The sequence below is a fragment of the Poecilia reticulata genome, linkage group LG10 (assembly GCF_000633615.1).
Source record: "Poecilia reticulata strain Guanapo linkage group LG10, Guppy_female_1.0+MT, whole genome shotgun sequence".
Taxonomy (NCBI): Eukaryota; Metazoa; Chordata; class Actinopteri; order Cyprinodontiformes; family Poeciliidae; genus Poecilia; species Poecilia reticulata.
In genome coordinates this window covers 13,628,694-13,649,674 of record NC_024340.1, presented here as the reverse complement: position 1 = coordinate 13,649,674, position 20,981 = coordinate 13,628,694, and the positions used below count along the sequence as shown (strand labels likewise).

At 36.5% G+C, this 20,981-nt stretch overlaps 1 protein-coding gene across 2 annotated transcripts; it reads right to left on the bottom strand.

Annotated features, from left to right (window-relative positions):
* Positions 1 to 10,194: 10,194 nt before the first annotated feature.
* Positions 10,195 to 18,431, bottom strand: lman2 (lectin, mannose-binding 2). Of its 2 annotated transcripts, none has more exons than XM_008420848.2 (8): positions 18,217 to 18,431; positions 16,360 to 16,466; positions 15,446 to 15,563; positions 14,349 to 14,428; positions 13,742 to 13,903; positions 13,073 to 13,187; positions 12,796 to 12,915; positions 10,195 to 11,863 (listed from the first exon to the last, which is right to left on the bottom strand). In XM_008420848.2, the coding sequence occupies exons 1-8, from the start codon at positions 18,350 to 18,352 to the stop codon at positions 11,703 to 11,705; spliced, it is 999 nt and encodes a 332-aa protein (XP_008419070.1). In that variant the 5' UTR covers positions 18,353 to 18,431; the 3' UTR covers positions 10,195 to 11,702. The 2 variants fall into 2 exon arrangements, with proteins under 2 accessions (XP_008419070.1, XP_008419069.1); XM_008420847.2 differs by lacking the exon at positions 14,349 to 14,428 and adding an exon at positions 14,481 to 14,563 and having other exon boundaries at positions 18,217 to 18,429.
* Between the last annotated feature and the right edge of the window lie 2,550 nt (positions 18,432 to 20,981).

Sequence of the window (20,981 nt, the reverse complement as noted above, 5' to 3'; positions counted from 1 at the left end):
AATGTGAGACACTAATACCCACTTTACCTATCATTACTTGACTTGCATTTAAGTGTTTTGTTTCCTATAAAGAATACCAGCAGGATGAAAAAATAAATTAGTTAGGTTTGAAAGACCTTGGGATGATTTTCTCAAGAAAAAAACATTTTTGTTTCATGGGAATATTTTTTTTAACATCAGCATGATTATCACAACGTCAGTATAATGATCCCACCAGCAGAAAATCATATAGGTTGCCTTTTAACTCACTTTCTTAATCTCCCTTGCTTCAATAATATTCAAGTTCCACTACATAACACGGCTTATCCAGGTCCAATGCTAACACAAACAGAGCCACACTGGAAGCTGTGAAGTTAAACTACCCTTCCTTGAGGTTGTTTTTCTGCTTAAAGCGCCCCCACTGGCAATTCTGCAAGAAAATCTTTCCCCCATAATCTGTTTTTTGAAAGATCAAAGTAAACTTTATTCAATAATCACATTGCTTTGGGCAACCAGAAACACTCGCAAGCAGAGCAGTCTGAGGACTTTAAGCTGGAACTCTCTCCCAGCTGCAGGCTATAAAAGTTCCAGTAAACACAAAACAGATATCGATATAAAGAATAAATGCTACATTTTGAGCCAAGTCATCAACAATCTATCATTATCTTTTTTTGGCAAGTACCCCAGGTAGGTTTAATATGATGTTTAGAAGATGTTATTATATGAATATAAATGCAGAAACAGGATTTATTAGGTTCTTTTAGATCTGTACACAGGAAGACAAGCTGCAGTCTCCTATCATCAGTCAGTGTTTAACATTCTCTAGGTTACACTGAGCCAACAAGTAGATCAAAGTGTGCTTTCAGTAATGGAAACAAAGAAAATCGTACCTAATATTGTCTATGATATAAAATCCTAATGAAAGACGTGGAAGTGTGTGGTTGTAACATGCTCTCATACTTGAAAATGTGGCTGTCTTAACATACCAGCTTAAATCGTCTTTGAGATTTAAACCTGCACATTTTCACATTTGTGTTCCTCAACAGCTTTACATCACAGTTCTTTCAGAGTCCATCTGGTCCAGGTAATGATGGCGTTTTTGAGAATGGTTATGATCCGAACTGGCCTGGTGAGAATTCAGGCCTCAGAAAGAGCAGCTGTAAGTGATTAAACACCGATTGGGAGACAACAGTCCGTGGTTTCTGCACAGAAAATGTTCTGAGTCATTAAGTACAGTTACAGTTTGAAACTCATAAAACAACCAACAAATTAAAGCCTGTTAAAAAAAAAAAAGTCTCAATTTCAAATAGTTGCATAAAACATGCCTGCAGTGTTTTGCAATTCCATTTGCATAAATCAAAGCATTTTCTGTTTAAATTTGCTAAAAAAAAAAAAAACTGCTTCCAGCATTTGATGTTTTCTCACCTCCATGCTGAAAATTAGTCATCCAGCAGCAATAATAAATTCTCTGATTAACGCATGTAACATCTGCAAAACAAAACCTAATTTTATCCCTGAATAATGTTTGTTGTCAGATTGTAGCATCTGCTCATAAACTCCGATTTTGTTTGATATTTTTCAAATTTCCTCTAGTTTGTCTTTGAAGGATTTTTTTTGCACTGTGATATTTGATACAATACCGTGATCGAACTTGTGGTGAAAACGCTCTAAAAAAGACATCTCAGTTTTGCACAGTCATTTTCAAATTCATTTAACTTGTTCCTAAAGAAAAATCATGAAAGCTTCTTACATTTTCCCAAACATATTCTACAATATGGATGTTTTTAATAAGTTCAATATCATAAAATAAATGAAGAATTACACCATAGATGTGTGCTTTTTTTAGCTTATCTTCCAAATCTGGACTAAGTTGTTAAGCATTTTAAAACCAGTGAAAGTGTTTCCTGCATTTTTACAGCTATAAATAACAGAAGCGCTTCAAAGATAGAAGGTTATATTGCTCATCTGATTTTTTCTAAAGGTCACAAACTAATTTCCATGCAAAACAAAATGCATTTGTACCATCAGCATGGCAGCAAACTAAAACTTGTCAAACCATATGTTTTTCCATATGGAAATGCTTCGGTCTTTGCCAGGACTGAAAGAGTGGGTGCACATTGTAAATGTCACACAGAGAGAGCAAAACAATTTCAATGCTATGTTGTTACCTTGTCTTAAACTGTTCCAGTTTAAGTAAAAATGAAATCACAGCTTAAACACATTACATGAGCAGCTTCATCTTTGCCACCTGTTATTTTATTCCTGAACCTTCCACCAGTGTATTTCAGTTTTTCACTCCTGCAGGACATCAACCACCACTGCCAAGTGCGACCCAGCCAGTATGTCGCAATAATTGTTTTACACTGTGGATTAAAAATTCTGATAAAATAATGTTATAGTTGCAAATTTACCCAAACAAAATACATGTTCAAATTTAGTTTTGACTTGAAGTCAAAACTAAATTGAGATAAAATAATAAAAAATGTAGATTTTTCTTATCTGTGCACTATAAAACAGACCAAACTTTACCATTTACACTTTACCTACCGCAAAAATACGGTGAACTAATGTAGAATATCCGAGATATTCTATCAATCAGCAATAACTGTACAGGGGTAAAGTAGGTAGTTTAAACACCAACAAAGATCTCCTGCACTGTTCACATGTTTGTCAAACCTTCAGTTAGCAGATTCTAAAATACATCATTTGGCCTTCAAACACATTTAACAGTTATTGAGCGAGACAGCAAATCAGCCGCAAGGCAATCCGTCACCACCTGATGACTTCAGCCTGTCAGGACCGTCAGGTGCTGATTGGTCAGTGGCATCTTTAACCTTTTATTGCGTTTGTTGGGTCTTGTTTTTCCAACTTCACCTGTTAGTAGCATGTGTCATCCATCAGTCACATGCTGGACTGCAGAGAGCTCCCAGTCAATCAGCTTTTGTTTAAATATGAGGCAGACACCGCGTGAAAGACAAGAGGTCAAGAATCAAAGAGTGACAAGGAAGACAAGATGGTACAGCGTGTTGGGAGAGGATGGAGGGTTGGGTGTGAAATTAAAGATGGAAAAGACCAAATATAGTATTTTTTTAATTTACTTGTAGTATTTAATATTTCTAATACTTTCTCTCACAAAGCGCTTCCTCTTTCCCCAATACTCATCCTTAGATCTTCAGTTTTCTGCGCAGCTTCTGGCTTACAGATCACCCCTCCCCCCTGGCCTTGATATGATCAGGTATATTCATTTTACTAAATACTTTTTTTCACTTACTTGTGTAATTTCTTAGACGGCCACTTTTTACTTTTCCTAGAGTAGAAATATGTTGAAGTAGTACTACTGTTATTTGAGTAAAACGTTTGGATACTGTACCCATTCCTGCCCGGTATTCTTCAGTCCAACACACACACACACACACACACACACACACACACNCACACACACACACACACACACACACACACACACACACACACACACACACACACACACACTCTCTCTCTCTCTCTCTCTCTCTCTCTCTCTTGCACACCTCTTCTTCCATCTCTTCCACTGGTTCTCATAAATAAGAGTGATGGAATAAAAGTTGTTCCGTAGAGTTATGCCAACAGATTTAAAGCAGAGCATGACCTCACCTTCACTCCTCAGCAGCATCTGTCAGCGCGACTTAATGCAGCGCAGGGACAAACTCGTTTCCTTTCAACTTGTTTATCACCTGCAGTCCTGGGTACTGCACGTGGACATCAATCAAAGCATTAAGGCAATATTAAATAAATGATTTATAGATAGACGTGTTACTTTTTTAATGGAAAAACAAAGGAAGTGGAGATGGTTAAGTGAGCCCCAGGTTATTTGATTGTTGTTCCAACATTGATCTCGTCAAATTTGATTGGAGCCTAATCCATATAAATTTTTTAACGCTTGTCTAACCCCTTTGACCACCAGAAGCTGGTTTAAAAAGATGCAAGAGGACCTCATCTGTGATTATGAAAATATATTTAAAAAAAGGAAATCGAAACCGAATTAAAGCAAAAAGGAATGCCTGTTTTAAGGGCGGATGGAGGGGGCGCTGTGTGTGTAATACCTGTCTCATTCCAAACATGTCTGAATACGTATAATGATCAGTATTGTATATTTCTTATTCATACAGATGGGAAACAGATGAGGGGTGGTAGAACAAGTCTTGTCTCACCTCACAGAGTTTTCTACTTCATAAATGAAGTGAAACATTCATTTCCTTTCCATATTTCACAGCTGTATTATATGCCATCACTTTCCAAAGTAGATGGTATATTTTATTTAGTATTTAAGTATTCGAATCTCACAGTAAGTCATAGGTGAAAATAAAGCACAAACCAATGGGCACATCCTCCTAGAGGTTTTGAGCTGTCCATCCTTCTACAGTCTTTTTGCTGACTGAATAGTAGTGGTATCATTTTGCTCATCAGATTTTTATTTGCCAAATAGTTTCTCTCATCCTTAGTGGAATCAATTTACTGACCCTGGCTTGCTTAGCCTGACGTATCTTGAAGTCATACAACCTTCAAACACTTTGACTTATTTTCACTTATAGTTAGACTGTTTTTGGAAACTTTTGGAAGCATAAAACAAACTTCTTTTCTGTCTACAAGCCTGGACTTAGCTGAAGACCCCTGAGTTTAACATACAAATATGTTTTCTTCAGGGGACAAAGAGGCCAATACCACACATTCCCCCTTCCTGAGACAGTCTGTCCTCAAGGCACATTCACTTCTACAGTCAAACATGTCTACACGCATCACCTGAAACCTCCTCAAATGTTGCAAGAGTTGGACTCATAACCTGAACCCAAAAAATCATTATTAGTTTGTTGGCTTGGCCTGTGATGTGGCTCCAGTTAACAGCAGTAAATAAAATGTATGTCATCATTTCTGCTTGTATCTTCACATTGTTTGACTCTAGCACCAGGACCTGCTCTGACTCACCCAGATCAAAAGGCTGAGCATCTCTTCAGGATGTCATTACGTTCTGCAGAGGCCTGCTAAATAACCTACTAATGTGATTCTGGAATGTTGAAATTGGGTCACATTTCATCATTAAAGGACACTGGCGCCTATGGACCAGAGCTCAACACTGTGGTGTAGTTCATGAGTGAAGTGTCAATACAGTACAACATTACATAACACCCACATTTTAGATAAATTATGAAGTTTGTTCTCAACTGATAAAACAACAGCAAGAACTAGTTTGGATGTACACAGGCCGAGACACACCTTAAAGCCAAGTTATTACATAATTTCTCTATCATGAAATTTCTGCTTCCCTCTTCTTTGTATTGTAGGCAGTTAATGTTCATCTATATAAACTACTATATGATGTGCATGACAAAAAATGATGAACCTCATGTGAAAGTCATGTGACTTGTTGCTTCCAGCATTTGTTGATGTAGTAAAGTGGACTTACACTGATCATGCACAGCAGTATGACCATCCACTCAGTGGCATGTTGGTTCCCTATATACTCCCACAAAACCAGTCGAACCCATTGAAGCACTGACTTTACTAGATCCTGGGATTTGTGCTGTGGTATCTGGAAGCAAGCTTTTAGCAGTAGATCCTTTAAGTCCTGTAAGCTGTGGGAGGGGTCATCCACAGATTGGTGTTTGTGCAGCAGAACCCATTGATGACTGATTGGATTGAATTTTAGAGAGTTTAGAAGCCAAGTCAACACATGAGATTACTTATCCTCCATCAAACTATTAACAAACAATTATTTGTTTTGGATGCTTTACAGTTACAATAGTGGCCTCATGTAAGGGTTTGAGTAAGTTTGGTAAGTGCCAAGTTGTTTAAAACTACATTCCCATTGGAGGATAAGACCTTTTTAGAACGTCTTAACATGGTTAACAACTTGGCACTTGTCAAACTCACTGAAATCCTTACACATTTACACATGTCCCCTTTTAGAACACAAATTTTAAGCAAGATGTTCACCTGCTGCTAAGTATATACCACTCACTAACAGGTGCCATGATGAAGGGATAGTCAGGGTTATTCACTTCACCTGTCAGAAGTCATCATGTCATGCTTAATTGGTGTAAGTAAACAGTGGTGTTCTGTTTAAAAGTTGCCAAGTACCTGGTTTAAGCCCATCTATCTACCTTAATGAGGAGTTTGTTCAAAATAGAACCAGTTGCATTTTTTGTTTTCAGACCAAAATGTGGAGTAAGGAGCAAATGATCAGTCAGCCGATAATTTAGACGTATTTGTGTTGCTCTTTTTTTGGTTTCCATTGTTAACCATATATGAGGATTCTCAATCTCAGCTATACCTATCAGCATCATCACTGTTACACGTGACACTATATTCATCTGTTTGTATGCACCAACCTTACCGCAAATTTGCGGACATACTTGTAAAGTTTGAAGGCCTTTTATATCATTGCTTTAAATGAGCTCACAGGCAAACAAACAAATTTTTGAAATGTGGTCATTGGAAATGATTGACTTTAAATGTTTATGTGATGTAACTGAAGTGCATGTGTACTCCTGGATTTAAATTGGTTGGATTTATTTATTGTTTTTTTTTTAACAAAGGAGCAAGAATGTTTGGATCTTGTGATGGTGGAATAGAGACATCAGACATACTGAGGCCTCTTTTAACAGCAATTTGTTCCGGTCTGTCATGTTGAAGAGAGACTACAGGTTGTGTTTCCCTTCGGTCATCAGATATGATCACATTCCAAGGATGATTGGTTGCAGAGACTCTCATCATTATGTGGTTCAGCAAAGCTTGCCTACCCGAACATGAGTGGACTGCTAAGGTGCTGCCACTACTTTGCTTGAAAGGACAACAAAGATAATTTCCCTTCAGTCTTCTTAGATCACAGAGAGATGGCCAGAAGGTATTCAAGTCCAACATAAATTATTATTTTTTGAAATGGCTAGCACTGCATGGAGCAACAAGCAGAATTTGATTTAGAGTCGTTGTTTGACCACCATTAACAGTGTTTCACTACATATTTGGCGGAATCAACGAGAGGGAGCCAACTTTAATGGTTTCTGATTAAAAGCAGTCATTAAATATTAGCTAGTACTTGCTTACATTTATTTGTGAACAAACTAAGCTCAAACATGAAGAGATTAAATTCATAACATCAGACTGTGTCTATGTTAACAACATCAAACATTTAAGGTTTTCCTAGGTGCTTTTACAAGCTAAAACTTACTAATTCTTTTAAATATTAACTGTAAATTTTAATTAATCTACGCTCATAAAATATAAAAAACTATCAGTCAGAGCTATGGTCTGTGTTAAAATGCAAGTATTTCCTGATACATTTACATTGAATATGATTAAAAAATGACATATGGCGTTCCCCAAGGCTTCATATTGGGGCCCCTCCTGTTTAATATCTACATGCTCCCATTAGCTCAGGCCATATCAAATAATTAATAATTACACAGCTTTACATTACAATGTCACCAGGGGACTATGAACCCATTCAAGCTTTGAGTAGATGCATGAAACAAATCATTGTGTGGATTACAAAATGACAACCAAGAGTCAGCACACAGCTTCAGTTGTCATGGCTAGAAACAACTGACCAAGCCCCAAATCTGGGTGTAATCATGCAGAGAATATTTTATATTTTACTGTAATTTACTCTTTTATGCTTTTAATATGTAAAGGACTTTGAATTGCTAAAATGTTAGATACAAACAAACTTGCCAAGCCTTAGCTGTGGCTGGTGGACTTGTGCTTCTGGACTACAGCAGCTGCCATCAACTCTTATTTTATTGCTACTAGAATAAGATGCAACTAAGTCCAGTGCAACCAACAAGTTATTCAAGCATTCACATATTTATCAGGTCAAAATGTGACACTATATGAACAAACTAAGGTCAAACATGTAGCTTGGTTTTATAAAATGCCTATAAATGTTTAGAAATAATTTACGATGTCCTATAGCTTTTTGGATATAAACTGGTTTTCAAAGAAACATTCAATAGTCCTTTAGAAAATGTTTACCGACAAGACATTGAGCTCTGCTCTCTTCCGCCTTTAAAATTTCACCAAATAGAAGTTTTCAAATCATCACCAATCGCTTGGTTCAGTCAGAGCTTTGCTCTTTAAGTGGATTCTCACTGAATTATAAAAGCATCTCTGAACAAAGAAAAGATTTCTGCTCTGTCCGCCAAGGACACAGCTGAATGTCCTACAAATACGAGATGAGCTCACAGCAAGTAGCACCACTTAGAGTCCTGTGTTAATTCCATCAGTCTGCATCTCTGGAGGATTTTATACAACTTAAATCAACTGGGAAAAAACTGGAAGAAAGAAAAAGTCTCAGCAACTGATTAAGTTGTAAAAGAAAAATCTTAAATTTGAATCTAAAATTGGGTTTATGAATTGAGGAATGAGTAGATCAATTTAAGGTTCTTAAAAAAAGCTATAGACATATATACTAACCTTAAACATTAACTAGAAAAAATAGCACAAGCTACAGAACCTCAAGTGAAAGATTTAAAGTGTCTCTCTATTGCATGTCATTAAAAAAAATATAAAAATCTGTCTTTCATACTGTGACTCATTCCAAACAAATTATTGATATTTATAAAATGTACTCTTGGATGGATAGATTCATGCAATAGCAGAATAACCCTGAGCTCCAGCTATGGATGTAGCATGTGTCTCCTCTGTGCTCGGACTAAAATGTCACTGTGGCTCAGGTGGAAAGGTTTAAGCCATCGACCCGAGGCTATAGCTTGCTCTGTCAGTCAGGCTTCCAGTCAATCATGGCTTCCAGGTATGAAAGTGGCCATGGACTACTTAAAACTGCTGCCTCCATCTCTTTCTTTCTCCTATGAACAGCAGAATATATTCAGCTGACGAATTGGAAGTTGGATTATTAGTCTATGAGTGCTGGGAGGCTGCACTGTGGTGCTGCGCTACATTGTGAAAATTCAATCAAGTGCCTCAGTACACCTTTAGAGTTGTGAATACAGTACTGGGGAATGCAGATGGAGGGATCGCCAAACGACCTGTGAGCTCCAGAGGTCAGGAGACGATACGTGAGAGGAAAGAGCATTGAGTTGAAAAAGTACATTTAAAATTTATGCGATGCCTTTATTTACTGCGCCAACAATGTTTAAATAAAAGCTTCTTCAATGCTTTGTCCAATTACCCTGCTGCACCAACAAAAGCAGAATTATCTAAATAAACTTATGATGTAGGATATAAAAAGTCAAGCACTATGAAGAAGGAAAGAATGCCATTGTTAAAAAAGACATGACCTTTGGCCTACAATATTATTAAAGTTACTGACAGAAAGAGTAGTGAGATTTTTTTCAGTCTTGGAAATTATACAATTTTAACACAACATCTCCATCTAGTGCTTAAAATAAAAAAAAAATCTAACATGTTTAGAAATTGAAGGACATTTAAAATAAATGTGCATTTTGAAGTTTACATTTAAAGTTATGATTATAATTTTATTTCAGTTTAATTGATCATGATATGCAAGCAAAAATAAATTAAACATTTTTAATCACAAAACAGTTTGGCGAGGGAATGATCTAATATTGGCTTTCTATTATCGGATGAAAATGGTTTGAAATTACTTTTCAACTTGATTGAATTTGACTCTTATTGTACCGAATGTGATGCTACTAAAACTTATTGATTTAAAAAATGGATTTGAATTCAACTTGTTTACATGAAGATGGCTCTGAGATGACTTTAAAGAAAATATGGCTCTATACAAACAAACCGAATTCAATTAAAAACCAGCTGGTTTCCTTGAAGAACAACTTTCATACTGTCAACTACTCTAGACGTTAAAATACATAGAAAACATTTGCTATAAAAGACATGAAAATGAGAGCCAGACATACAATTTATATACAATAAAATAAACCGGGGAAGGCTCACCACTCTCCAAAACAGAAAAATCAACAGAACTACTGCTTTTTCATGGCACTGTGCATTTAATATTACCAGTTAAATTAGATATATAAACTCAGTTGAAAATTAGCTCACTCATTTTAATCATAAAAAAAGTTTTAAAAACAAAAAGCGGCGTTCTTTGCTTCCTTGCAAAGCTAACCATGTGTTTCTAGAAAACGCAGCTTACTTGACTAGATCCACCATAAAGTTTGCCTAAGCTGCCAGGATAGACATACAAAAAGAAATGAAAAAACTTAAAGAGTTATTTAAAATACTTAAAACACAAAGAAATCATTTTTTCCCCATTTTTATTAATTATTTCTGATGAGTGGAGCCGTTTCAAGTTTCATCACAAACTAAGCTGACATGGCAAGAAAAGTATTTGGAGTCAAAATAAAAGATGCAGACATTATGAGCTTCAACATTCATGAGTGCAACAATAAGCTCTGGTATAGTTATAGCTGCGATTTCATGATTAACACTGTATTAATGAATTCACCATCAACATTGCTGACTGGGGACAATCACATAATGAAGAAAATAGGAAAACAATGAACAACTGGGCTTGACATGTGGCGTCATGGGAGATTAATTTCATAACCGTTTTAAATCAAACACAATCTAAACTCTAAATTAACGTCTTTGCACTTATAAAGGTTTTGCAAAATTTAGAATCCAATCCACAAACCGATGTCATTTCAAGATAAAATAAAAATAAATCAGAAAATCATAGCCAACACACAGCCATACACATTAAATTAACTAAGACAGCTTCCAAGCACAAACCCCCTCATTGTATATCTGTTAGTACAGGCAAACTGAAGAGATCACCAGATGATTGATTATAAATTGACAGCAGCTCAATTTCTCTCTTCATGTATGAACGTTCTGATCAAACACTTTAAAAAAAGATGCTTATTTAACCATCTTTACATTTTCTTCATAGATTAAACCCAAATTCTTTTCAAATACCTTTTTTTTTTTTTAATGTTTCTAGATTACTTTATTTTCCAGCCACTGAGTAAAACATAATTAGAAAGAGCTAGATGTTGTTTCTTTCCGACAGTTTGAAACATAGAAAAATTAGAATTAAGAACTACAGACTTTAAACAGTATCCACCCGTTGACACTTTAAGCGACGATGCATAAAAAAAAAAAAACAAGCATTAAAACACCAGACAGCTACCAAAGTTTGTTCTAACACATGTCCAATGAAACAAAACGTAAACTCAAAACTTCGAAGAGGAAGCCTCAGGGTTCTGGTTTTCAGAAAGAGAATGGCAGTAACACAAAACGCTGAAAACAAATAAAACTTGATCTTCTCACCTTGATCAGGGTCACAGGTCAAACACTTTTATATTTTACTAGATTAAATCCTTTTTGTATTTTGAATGAGTAGTTTTTGTCTGGTAGAGCTTTTCTTTGTAAAAAGAAGTAAAAAACAGTTGGAAGACAAAAATAAATACCTAAATTATGATGTCATTATTAACTTTTGCAGAACAGGTGGCTTAAAAAAGACAAACAGCCTGATATTTTACAGACTGGATTCCATGTTGTTTCAACTTTAACCCTGCAATAAATGAACAAGCACACAAAAATCAGCCTTTAGGGTCACTGAAGATGTCACCGCTTGTCCTCCACCTTCATACCATGATTCACTCGTAATGCAGTGCTTTAAAAGTTATAAACATTTATACAATCTTCAGTAAAAAGTTCACATTGAATGCGCTTCTGCGTTCTGTCATCTGGGAACAGTTCATTCCACAACAAAGCTCCACCTCTGTGACGAGTTTCTCTGCTCAGTAGAACCTCTTGTTTCTCTCCTGTCTCTTCTGGAAAACCACAGCTCCCACCACCGCGCACACGACAATTCCCAGCAGAGCGCACAGCAGGAGCAGGAACACCTTCCAACCTGTGAGGGGCGTGCCCCGGAAGTTTCCAGTAGGATCATCAATGTTGTCTGTGGAAAAACAGGAGAAACAATCCATTTCAATGCACTCTGTGATGTCTTACCGTTAGCTTAAACTTCCACTACTTCCATGTTATCACTGGTTTTGCTTTTATTCTCATCCTTCACTTTCATGTCAGAAATCTCAATTGTTTTCTTTTAATGTTTGTATTATCAGATTAATTGCGTTTCAGTTTTAATTTGCCCTCTGGATGGTTTTGGACAGAAGTTTCTATGCAACTATCACCAACTTATCCACGAATTTGAGGTGAACTGAAAGGATATGGAAGCAGTTCTCCATAAATAAACCAATACTGTATCAGAACTGTTTGTCGCAAAACAAACAGTTCTGATACAACATAAATACTAGAAAAACTACTCCTATCATGATCTGTTTACATTCAGGCAGATTGTTTTCTCTTTAAGCAAAAATGTGAAAAACAAAAAAAGAAAAACTTTTTTTTTCCTACATTCAATTAGATTTTTTAATTAAAAATAGATTTTTTTAATTATACACTACACAAAATTGGAAAAAGGGCATAACCATTGTTTACTTTCTATTTTTCTTGTCTTCTTTTTTTGCAAGTGGCCTGAGCCGGAAGTTCTCTCTGCCCTGCACACACCGTACAAATTTAAGTACTTCCACATTGAAGACATTTTTGAAGCCATTCGGTTATTTGCTATAAAGATCAGTATGAGTATATTATCTGATTAGTGCAAAAGCAAGATGTAGCAGGGAAGTCATCGGCCATTTAGTTCACAATGTAATAACTCAAGTGTTACTTTACTGTATTGTAAAACAGAAAATAATGGATAATAACCTTGACGGAAGCATGTACCTTGGATTCACTTCAATGAGTTATTGGAAAACAGATGCAAGTATTGATTTCTATTTTGCCAAAAATGATGTTTGTTTTGTTTGTTTCTCTGAATTCCTGATCTACCTTTGGGGGACTTGAAAAGGCTGACGCTGGGCTCGATTTTAGTCCAGTCCAAGTTCTCCTCTTCAGGGCTGTGGTCCACCATCAGCTGGTAGAGTTTCATAGAGATGACATCATGATTATCTGGAACAAATGAGCATAAACTGTTAACTATACATTCAAGATTTAAATATGCAATTTCAATAGAATGTCTCCAAACGAAAACCTTGGCAGCACCACAGAATTGCTTTAAAAAGTCAATTAAGTGATACTTATTTTCATTTTTGTGTTCTGACTTTACCTGAGAGATCTCCAGTTGCTGCTGATGCACCGAAGAAATATCCAGTAGGAAGACGAACACCTCCGATGTCGATGCACTCTTTCCACTCGTTCTTGTCGTCCACGTCAACCATCACCTGCAGACATACAGAGACGTAACATTAAATCATTTAGGTATATAAAAAAAGGACATGGTTCAGTGATTTCCCTCATGATGCAATAAGTAAAGATTTTACACTCTGAAACCCAAAAAGCTCAAAATGAAAAGCTGCTGTGGAGATGTCTTTATGTAAGAAAAGTGAGGATCAACTTGGGCATTGAACTGGCATTAGCATGGGAGCCTTATGTAAGCACAAGGCTGCTTTCATGTGTTTGAAGAAATCAGTGGAAGAGAACTATTCTGGAAAAACCCAGAATCTATTCCCTTTATGAAACCATTTCTTGACTTAAAGAAATAAAAAGGAAAACTATACAGAAATAGCCTGGTGAAAATAAAGGTGTAATTCTCTATTATTAGTTTTAAACATGTTGTTTTGTAGCTATGGGACCTGAGAATCTTTTAGATTTTAGATGCGTCTCTGCTTTTGCATATTTGTATCAAATATTTAATATATCTGTAGAACTTGGCTGTGTGTCGAGGAGGCATCCAATCATTTGATTCAGGAATGAACCACAAGGTTTCACTGCTTACCGTCAGTCTTCCTCTGGAGTAGCGGATAGCGAGGTACGTGTCAAAGTCTCTGTTTCTAATGTCAGCTGAGCAGCCTCCCAGCTCCGACGAGCGGCCATCTTTACCGTGATCATAACTCACTGTGCCGTTGTTCACCATGGCCGAGATGTAGGGGAAGGAGCGCTGGTGATTGGACAAATCGTGCAATGTTAAAGAAGTGCTACAGTTAAATTAATAACAAAAATGAGATGCAAATAAATGCAAAATAAATTGTGCAAATGAAACAACTTAAGAGTTCAGGCACTCCTTCACTTATATGCAGCACTGAAAACTGATTCCTGCATGCAAAACTAAGCTAATGGTTTCAGATCTAATTTTGTACCAGGCATAACAAAAAGCTGCTGCAGTTTTTAACTAATTTATCTCGTGACAAAGGACCTTTTTTCAGATTTTATTACAGTTCAACAGAACAATAGTAGATAATTTTCTTTAAGTATATACATAATGAACTTCTTGTAAGTTTTCGATGCTGACATGCTCCACATTCTGACAGCATGCTGCTTTACCAAAAAGAAAGCAAACTCAGCACTGAAACGAGATTAAGAGCATGCCGACAGGAACCACTCACATCCGTCGAATCATCATTAGAGTAAGTATCTATAAAAACAGCCAGCCCGTGGAAGTGAGCATTGTTGGAAAAAACAGGCCCTGCAAAGAAACAAGCGGATCAATCCACAGGAGCCTCACTCTGCACACTTACATCCATTCCATGGAGGTCATTGCGGAAGGTATCCAAAAAAATAGCCAGGCCATGAAACTGATCTTGGTTTCCAAACACAGGGCCTAGGATGGAGGCAGAGATGATGCAAGACATGAGCAGACAACGACACACACTGTGTGAACAGCGAATATGAGAAGAAGCTGTGGCGATGGAAACAGACATCAGGCTATTGTATGATGGAGTCACAATGACAGTGAGGATCATTCAATATGATGGAAAATGATTGGATTTAGATTTTTACATCTAATCTAATTATATATTGTCTATATTCAAGTCTGTATTTTATCATAATTGCAATTCTTTAATGTTCCTTTTCTACCATCAAAACCTCAATGACTTTTTAAACAACTTAAACTATTTATCTTAGCAAAAACACTTCAAGCTATCTTTGTCTCCTATCCAATGAATGGAGACAGGCACCAGACCCCCTGCAGGAATAAACAGGTACAGACGGACGGATGGATGAATTGTACCTGTTTTGCTGTGCCTGACAATCCATCCTGCTTTTAACGTTTTAAAAAGCTATTTTTGGAATGTGGTTTTCCTAAATTTTCTGTGCTAAAAATTTCTATGCTAAAAATAAACCTGCTAAAGCAGGCAAAGAGAAAGGCAAAGCAGCTCAAAGTGACAAAAAAAAAACAAAAGAAAGACAAGTTTTTGATGAAACTATTTTTGTTTTTTAATGATAAAAGTATTACTTCTAAAATAAAGGTCCTACTAGACTTTCCTCTTCAAAACTATATTAGGAAAAAAGTCTGATTTCTAAAATTTTTTAAATCAATTTTAAACTTTGTAGAGCAAAAGCACAGTTGTTTTGTGAATTTCTTTGTATTACTAAATCCAAACATGATTGCAACAAAGACAAAGACCAAATAAAAAAGCTCAGCCACGAGTTTCTTCCACAAAAGACCTCAGCAGAAACGGGGAATGACAGGAAAATGTACCTGGATGCAGTCTGTCCTTCGTGTACCATAGAGCGATGCCATCGCCATGGAGATTCTTCTTTCCTGATCCGTGAACTTTAAACTGCACATGCATCTCCCAGTCCTTCAGGTAACAAGGCTGCAAGGAATTTGCATAAACACTGAAGTGAGAACAAAGACTCAGATCTGCCTGTTCAATGACAATAAAACTGCTTTCAGCAAGTTCCTGTAAAATGTTATTGATAGGCCTTTTAATATTTAGCCAAAACCACATGTTTCAGACACATTTTTGGGTAGATGTTCGACAGATCACTGAGGCCAATAGATTCAAATGTTCATCCATCCATCCATTTTCTTTACACCCTTGTCCCTCAGTGGGTCAGGAGGGTTGCTGGTGCCTCTCCAGCTAACGTTCCGGGCGAGAGGTGGGGTCACCCTGGACAGGTCGCCAATCTGTCGCAGGGCAACACAGAGACACACAGGACACACAACCATGCACACACACACTCACACTTAGGAGCAATTTGGACAGACCAATTAACCTGACAGTCATGTTTTTGGACTGTGGGAGGAAACCGGAGTACCTGGAGAAAACCCACGCATGCACAGGGAGAACATGCAAACTCCATGCAGAAAGACTGGGAATCGAACCCAGAACCACTGTGCAGCCCATTCAAATGTTCAGTCAATTCAAATGGAAAATGTTTTTGTTGGATTTCTACACTAATACAATTATAAGACTTGTGATTTCTGAAGTTTTAGTATTTTAAATCTTTCAATCAACAGGATCAAAATCAACAAAACTCCACTTGTTGCTCTACTTGGTTGGTAGTTTAACTCTGGATTTCGGTTTTTGTGACTCCTCTTCATCAAAGTGTAAAACAAATCATGCAAGTACTTCACTTCAGAGAGCATACGTTATAAACTTTCCTCACCACAGTATTCCATATGGATCCCTGTTTGCTTCGCTCATCTGGAGTAAGGCGGACATATGAGCTCGTCACCAGTGTGCTTCCCCAGAAATCCCACTGATTGCCAACACCTTCAGAAGAAACATGTGAGAACCAAAGAGAAATCAGCAACCCCTGAAGGTGCAGTCTACAACAACATCATCTTTTGAGCCGAAAATCAGAGCTTTTAAATTAATAAATGTGTTTTTTAACCTGCAAGACTATCATGGCATTATAAGCTGAACACAAGTTGCTTCCACAGCAGGTTAATTTGAAGTTTTGATAACATTTCTGGATGTTAAAAACCTAAAATTACCCATTTTTTGTTCATGGAGAAGTTCAACTTCTCTATTATTGGCTTGAATTTATCTCACGATACATGATTGTTATATTCATTCAGGTGAGTTTCTGAGGTGAAATCATTTGTCTTAATGATTATTAATGCCATGAAGAGTTTATGAAAAGAACTAAAGACAAATGTTCATGACTCCGTTTCACTCTCAATGTACACTTACCATTGCCTAAACAAATATGATACAGCTGTAAATCCACAAAGCTACAACAGTTGTACACCAGGAGGTAATACTCAGTGTTATTTTTCTATATAGCCTTACCGAGGCTTTATGCAAGTTGAATGAAACTAAAAGTAGCTAGTTCATTTTATTTTACTAGGTTTTTGTGATTTATTTTTTTATGTGCATTGCTACCTTATATTTTCAGAACTTTAATTACTATTAATTTCCTCGGTGCCAATACAACAATTTGTTTGAGAAAAAAATTAAAAGACAGTTGTGGAATTAAATATACAAACGCATATAGCCATAATATATTAGGAATTGTGTGTCATTCTATAACAGCAATTAGTTGTGTCCATAAAACAAACACTCTGTGTTTGAACTGTGTTTCGATGACTGTTTACATAGTCTGACAGGTGTGCAGACTAGATCCGTGTAGTATGAGGCTTTCACCAGGCACCTACAGGAAACGGCAGGCAGTAATAAAGCTGCTCTTCAAGCTCAGCAGCCTCATTCTTTAGGCTCCTGTTTCAAGTAAAAACCAAAAATCTGCCATAGGAGCAAACAAAAAGCTCTTCACTTAGAGTGAGCATAAATTTCCCCAAAACCTGTTCAGCACATTAAAGCAAAAACAGAATTAGAGGAATAAATTACAAATACATGAAAAATACAACATAAGATGCTGTATAACATTTATTTTAAAAAACTGAATTAGAGCAATAAAATGTAAAACTTAGCTACAACTGCTCTGTTTTTTGGCAGATCTGGCTAATATACAAAAAATTGGAGTATTAAATAAAAGATCTACAGATAAGCTGGGTTAGATTGTCAGTCATCCAGGATGTGACAATCCTAAGTGCTTACGCAGAAGTTTTGATAAAAACATTTCACCTAAAGAAGCCTTTTGAATGAGAGTTTGAAACATACACACACACGTACTTCTTTTTAAGCATTCAGGGTCTACACATGTATAAAAGACAAGTAGCTCAGATAAAAAAAAAAAACAAGTAAACTGCACTTCTATACAGTCTTTCGTGCTACTATTTAAGCCTATGCCTGTTAACTTGACTTCAAAGTTCAAACTAAGACTGCAGAGGATATTTGTTTGAGCAACAGAAAACACGAGTTCGTGTTGTGTTCAGCTATTTTGTGTTGTTGACGTTGCTACGTCTTTATCCACTACCTTATTATTTGACACAGTGGATGTAAAAACATGTTAAAACTGCCAGAAAGATGTTCATTTGAGCAAGAGAGACCACTGGAAACCTTCTGAGACGCGGTGGGAGAAGAAAACAGTCCGACCATCCGGTTGGCTAGCTCCTCTTACCTTGGTAAGGCTTCGTCAGAGAGTGCTCCCTCTTGAGATGCTCCGTGTTTCCGTCCGTTATATCACAACCAACCAGGCAGCAATCCACCAGGAAGAAAATAAATATTGAGCTTAGAAATGTTTTAAATCCACTCATTTTGTCAGAACACCCTCAGGTGGAAGCTCTCACAACTTCGATATCCCAAACTCCTTTCGCTTTTCTCTTCCGACAAGAAACAAGAACACCTCCTCGTTTAGGAACCACGCCTCAGCTCCAAGCGATCATGTTTTTATTTGCTAATCCATGAATTAAAATAGGCTGAAACGTACATTTTATAATGACTAAAACTAATAATTTTTGCAACATTATTTTATTTAAATAATGCCAGAAAATAGTTCAGTTTCAGTTGTTTCTCTACGGAAACTTTAAAAGTCAGGGTGTGCATTTAAGAACCAATCAGAAAGAAGCACATCGCAAATTAGGCCAATCGGAGAAAAGATGTTTTTCACCATTTTCTCCACGAGATGGAGACATAAGATAAAAAACAAAAACCATAAATACGCTCAAGAACAGATTCAGTTTTGCCAGGCGCTTTAGTGCATTTCGCACATCAGCCTTTACATCTGCACAACAACGAGAGCATTTCTCAACCAGTTACACAGTACAAAACATTGATAACCTGCAAAGTTTGTCACTTGCTCAAAATGGATAATAATTAATCAATTCCCGAAAGCAAACATGTCAATAATAGTGTCATTGTCTGCAAAGCAAAAGTCCTACCATGATGTTTGTGAACAAGACAGTCAAATGGCTTGAACATGTTTTTAATACGAAAATTCACTCTTTGTTTTCCTCTTCAAAAAGTCTGATCTTGGTTACACTACCTAAAAATGTTCAAGATACTGTATTTGCACAGCCATTTGAAATCCATACATAAGTTACGCATTACTGTATTGATGGCTGGGTGGACGCTGTTTGCAACTCTGATGTTCAAATCATTGTGCAAATGTAAAGTACAACAAATATGTAAGAAAAACCCCTTAGAGTAAAGCTGTAAACAGCTGCAAACAATATCGCAGTACTGTAAATCAATCTTGTACATCCAAAAAGAAATGTTACACAGAATGAGAACTTGTTTCACATCTTATTAGTGAAAAAAAGTGAGATTTACCTGAGAGGAACGGTTCGATTTGGGAAACATATTTCAGGAAAGAATGCTAAAGAAATGTATAGCATTAGCTTGACAGATTTTTTCAAGCTGTTCAACATTTTTGGCTCAATCAACAAAATGAGGACTTAAAATTTTGTAGTTCAAGACCTTTCAGTTTTTGTAAGTAGATGTAGATTTTGATGGACATGAGCAAATGTCCAAAAGCAGTAGAGAATTATATGGAAACAATTGATGGATGTGCAAAAGCATTTGAATTTTTTTTGGAATGAATAAGAAACTCCCTCTGTGCACATAAGTTGTGGAGGTTAAAGTAACAGTTGTGAGAACATATTGTTCAAATGTTTAACCAAAATAAATAAAAAAACATGACAAAAAAGCAGAAAGGTGTTAACTAAGAAAATCTAAAATGTCTGCAGTCAAGCTATTTAACTTGACTACAGACTTTTTACACCTGAAACATCAGATAAAGACATTGTTAAAATGTCAGTTTTATGTATTTACATAACATTTTTCCATTTTTATATTACAAATGACACAGTGGCATGCTTAAAAATGACCACCTCTAATTTATCTAATAATTCTTTGCCAAGTTTTCATTGACATTGGTGAATTATTTTGTTTGCTGTAGTGTTCATACTTTATCTTATCTAAATGAGAGTTTTATTTTTATTAGTTTTACTGGGTGACTGGTTTCATACATTTGGGTCCTGGTTTGCTATCTGGTTTGGTTCCAGATAGTAAAATACTTAATGAAAAGAATCACCAGCTAAAACAAATTAAATAATACATTATTTTTCTATTTCATCGAGATTATGCTTCCCAAATACAATTAAATACCATTACCCTCCATTATCACAATTACAATCTCAGGTAGGAAAACAAACATGTCAAACTTTGATCGCAACAAATAAACAATAACACGCACACACAAGGAGAGTCCAGGACTGCCTCATTAATGTATACCCACAGGGAAAAGGCAAAACAACACATAAATCCTGATGACGCAAACAGTAGAAAGTTGGTTGAGACTGAGGTCAATTGATTGAGCAGGCCGACCTTAAATTTCCTCTATCTGGCTCTGCCTTTGACTGAACCATAAATGTCACTGCAGCTTCACCGTCATCTCTGAGTCACCAGTCTGAAGGAAAACTGAGCATTTAACAGCACAGTATCCTGATTTTATTGGACAGAACCCTTTAGGAAATCAGATATATGACAAGAAGCTCACCGACAGGTTTCTTTAAATGATGCAGATTAACTGTGGTGTAAAAACTCTCCTTCCCCATCAGCATCTTGGTGCTATGCAACATGAGTCAAAAAGTAGCAAAGGAGCATTAAGAGTCTGCATCAGTTTGAACACAGATTGCAGAATATATTATTCTGTAAAAGATATTTTTATATAGCACACTGTAAAACTGGGCAGAGATTTTACATCTAAAACAGTTTGCAGCTCAAAATGTTCAGCAGATTTCACAGCAGCTCTAGTGCTTGTAAAGTTTTGATGAACTAGTTCCTCACACACACACACATGCATGCACACACACGCACGCACGCACACGCACACACACACACACACACACACGCACACACACACACACACACACACACACACAC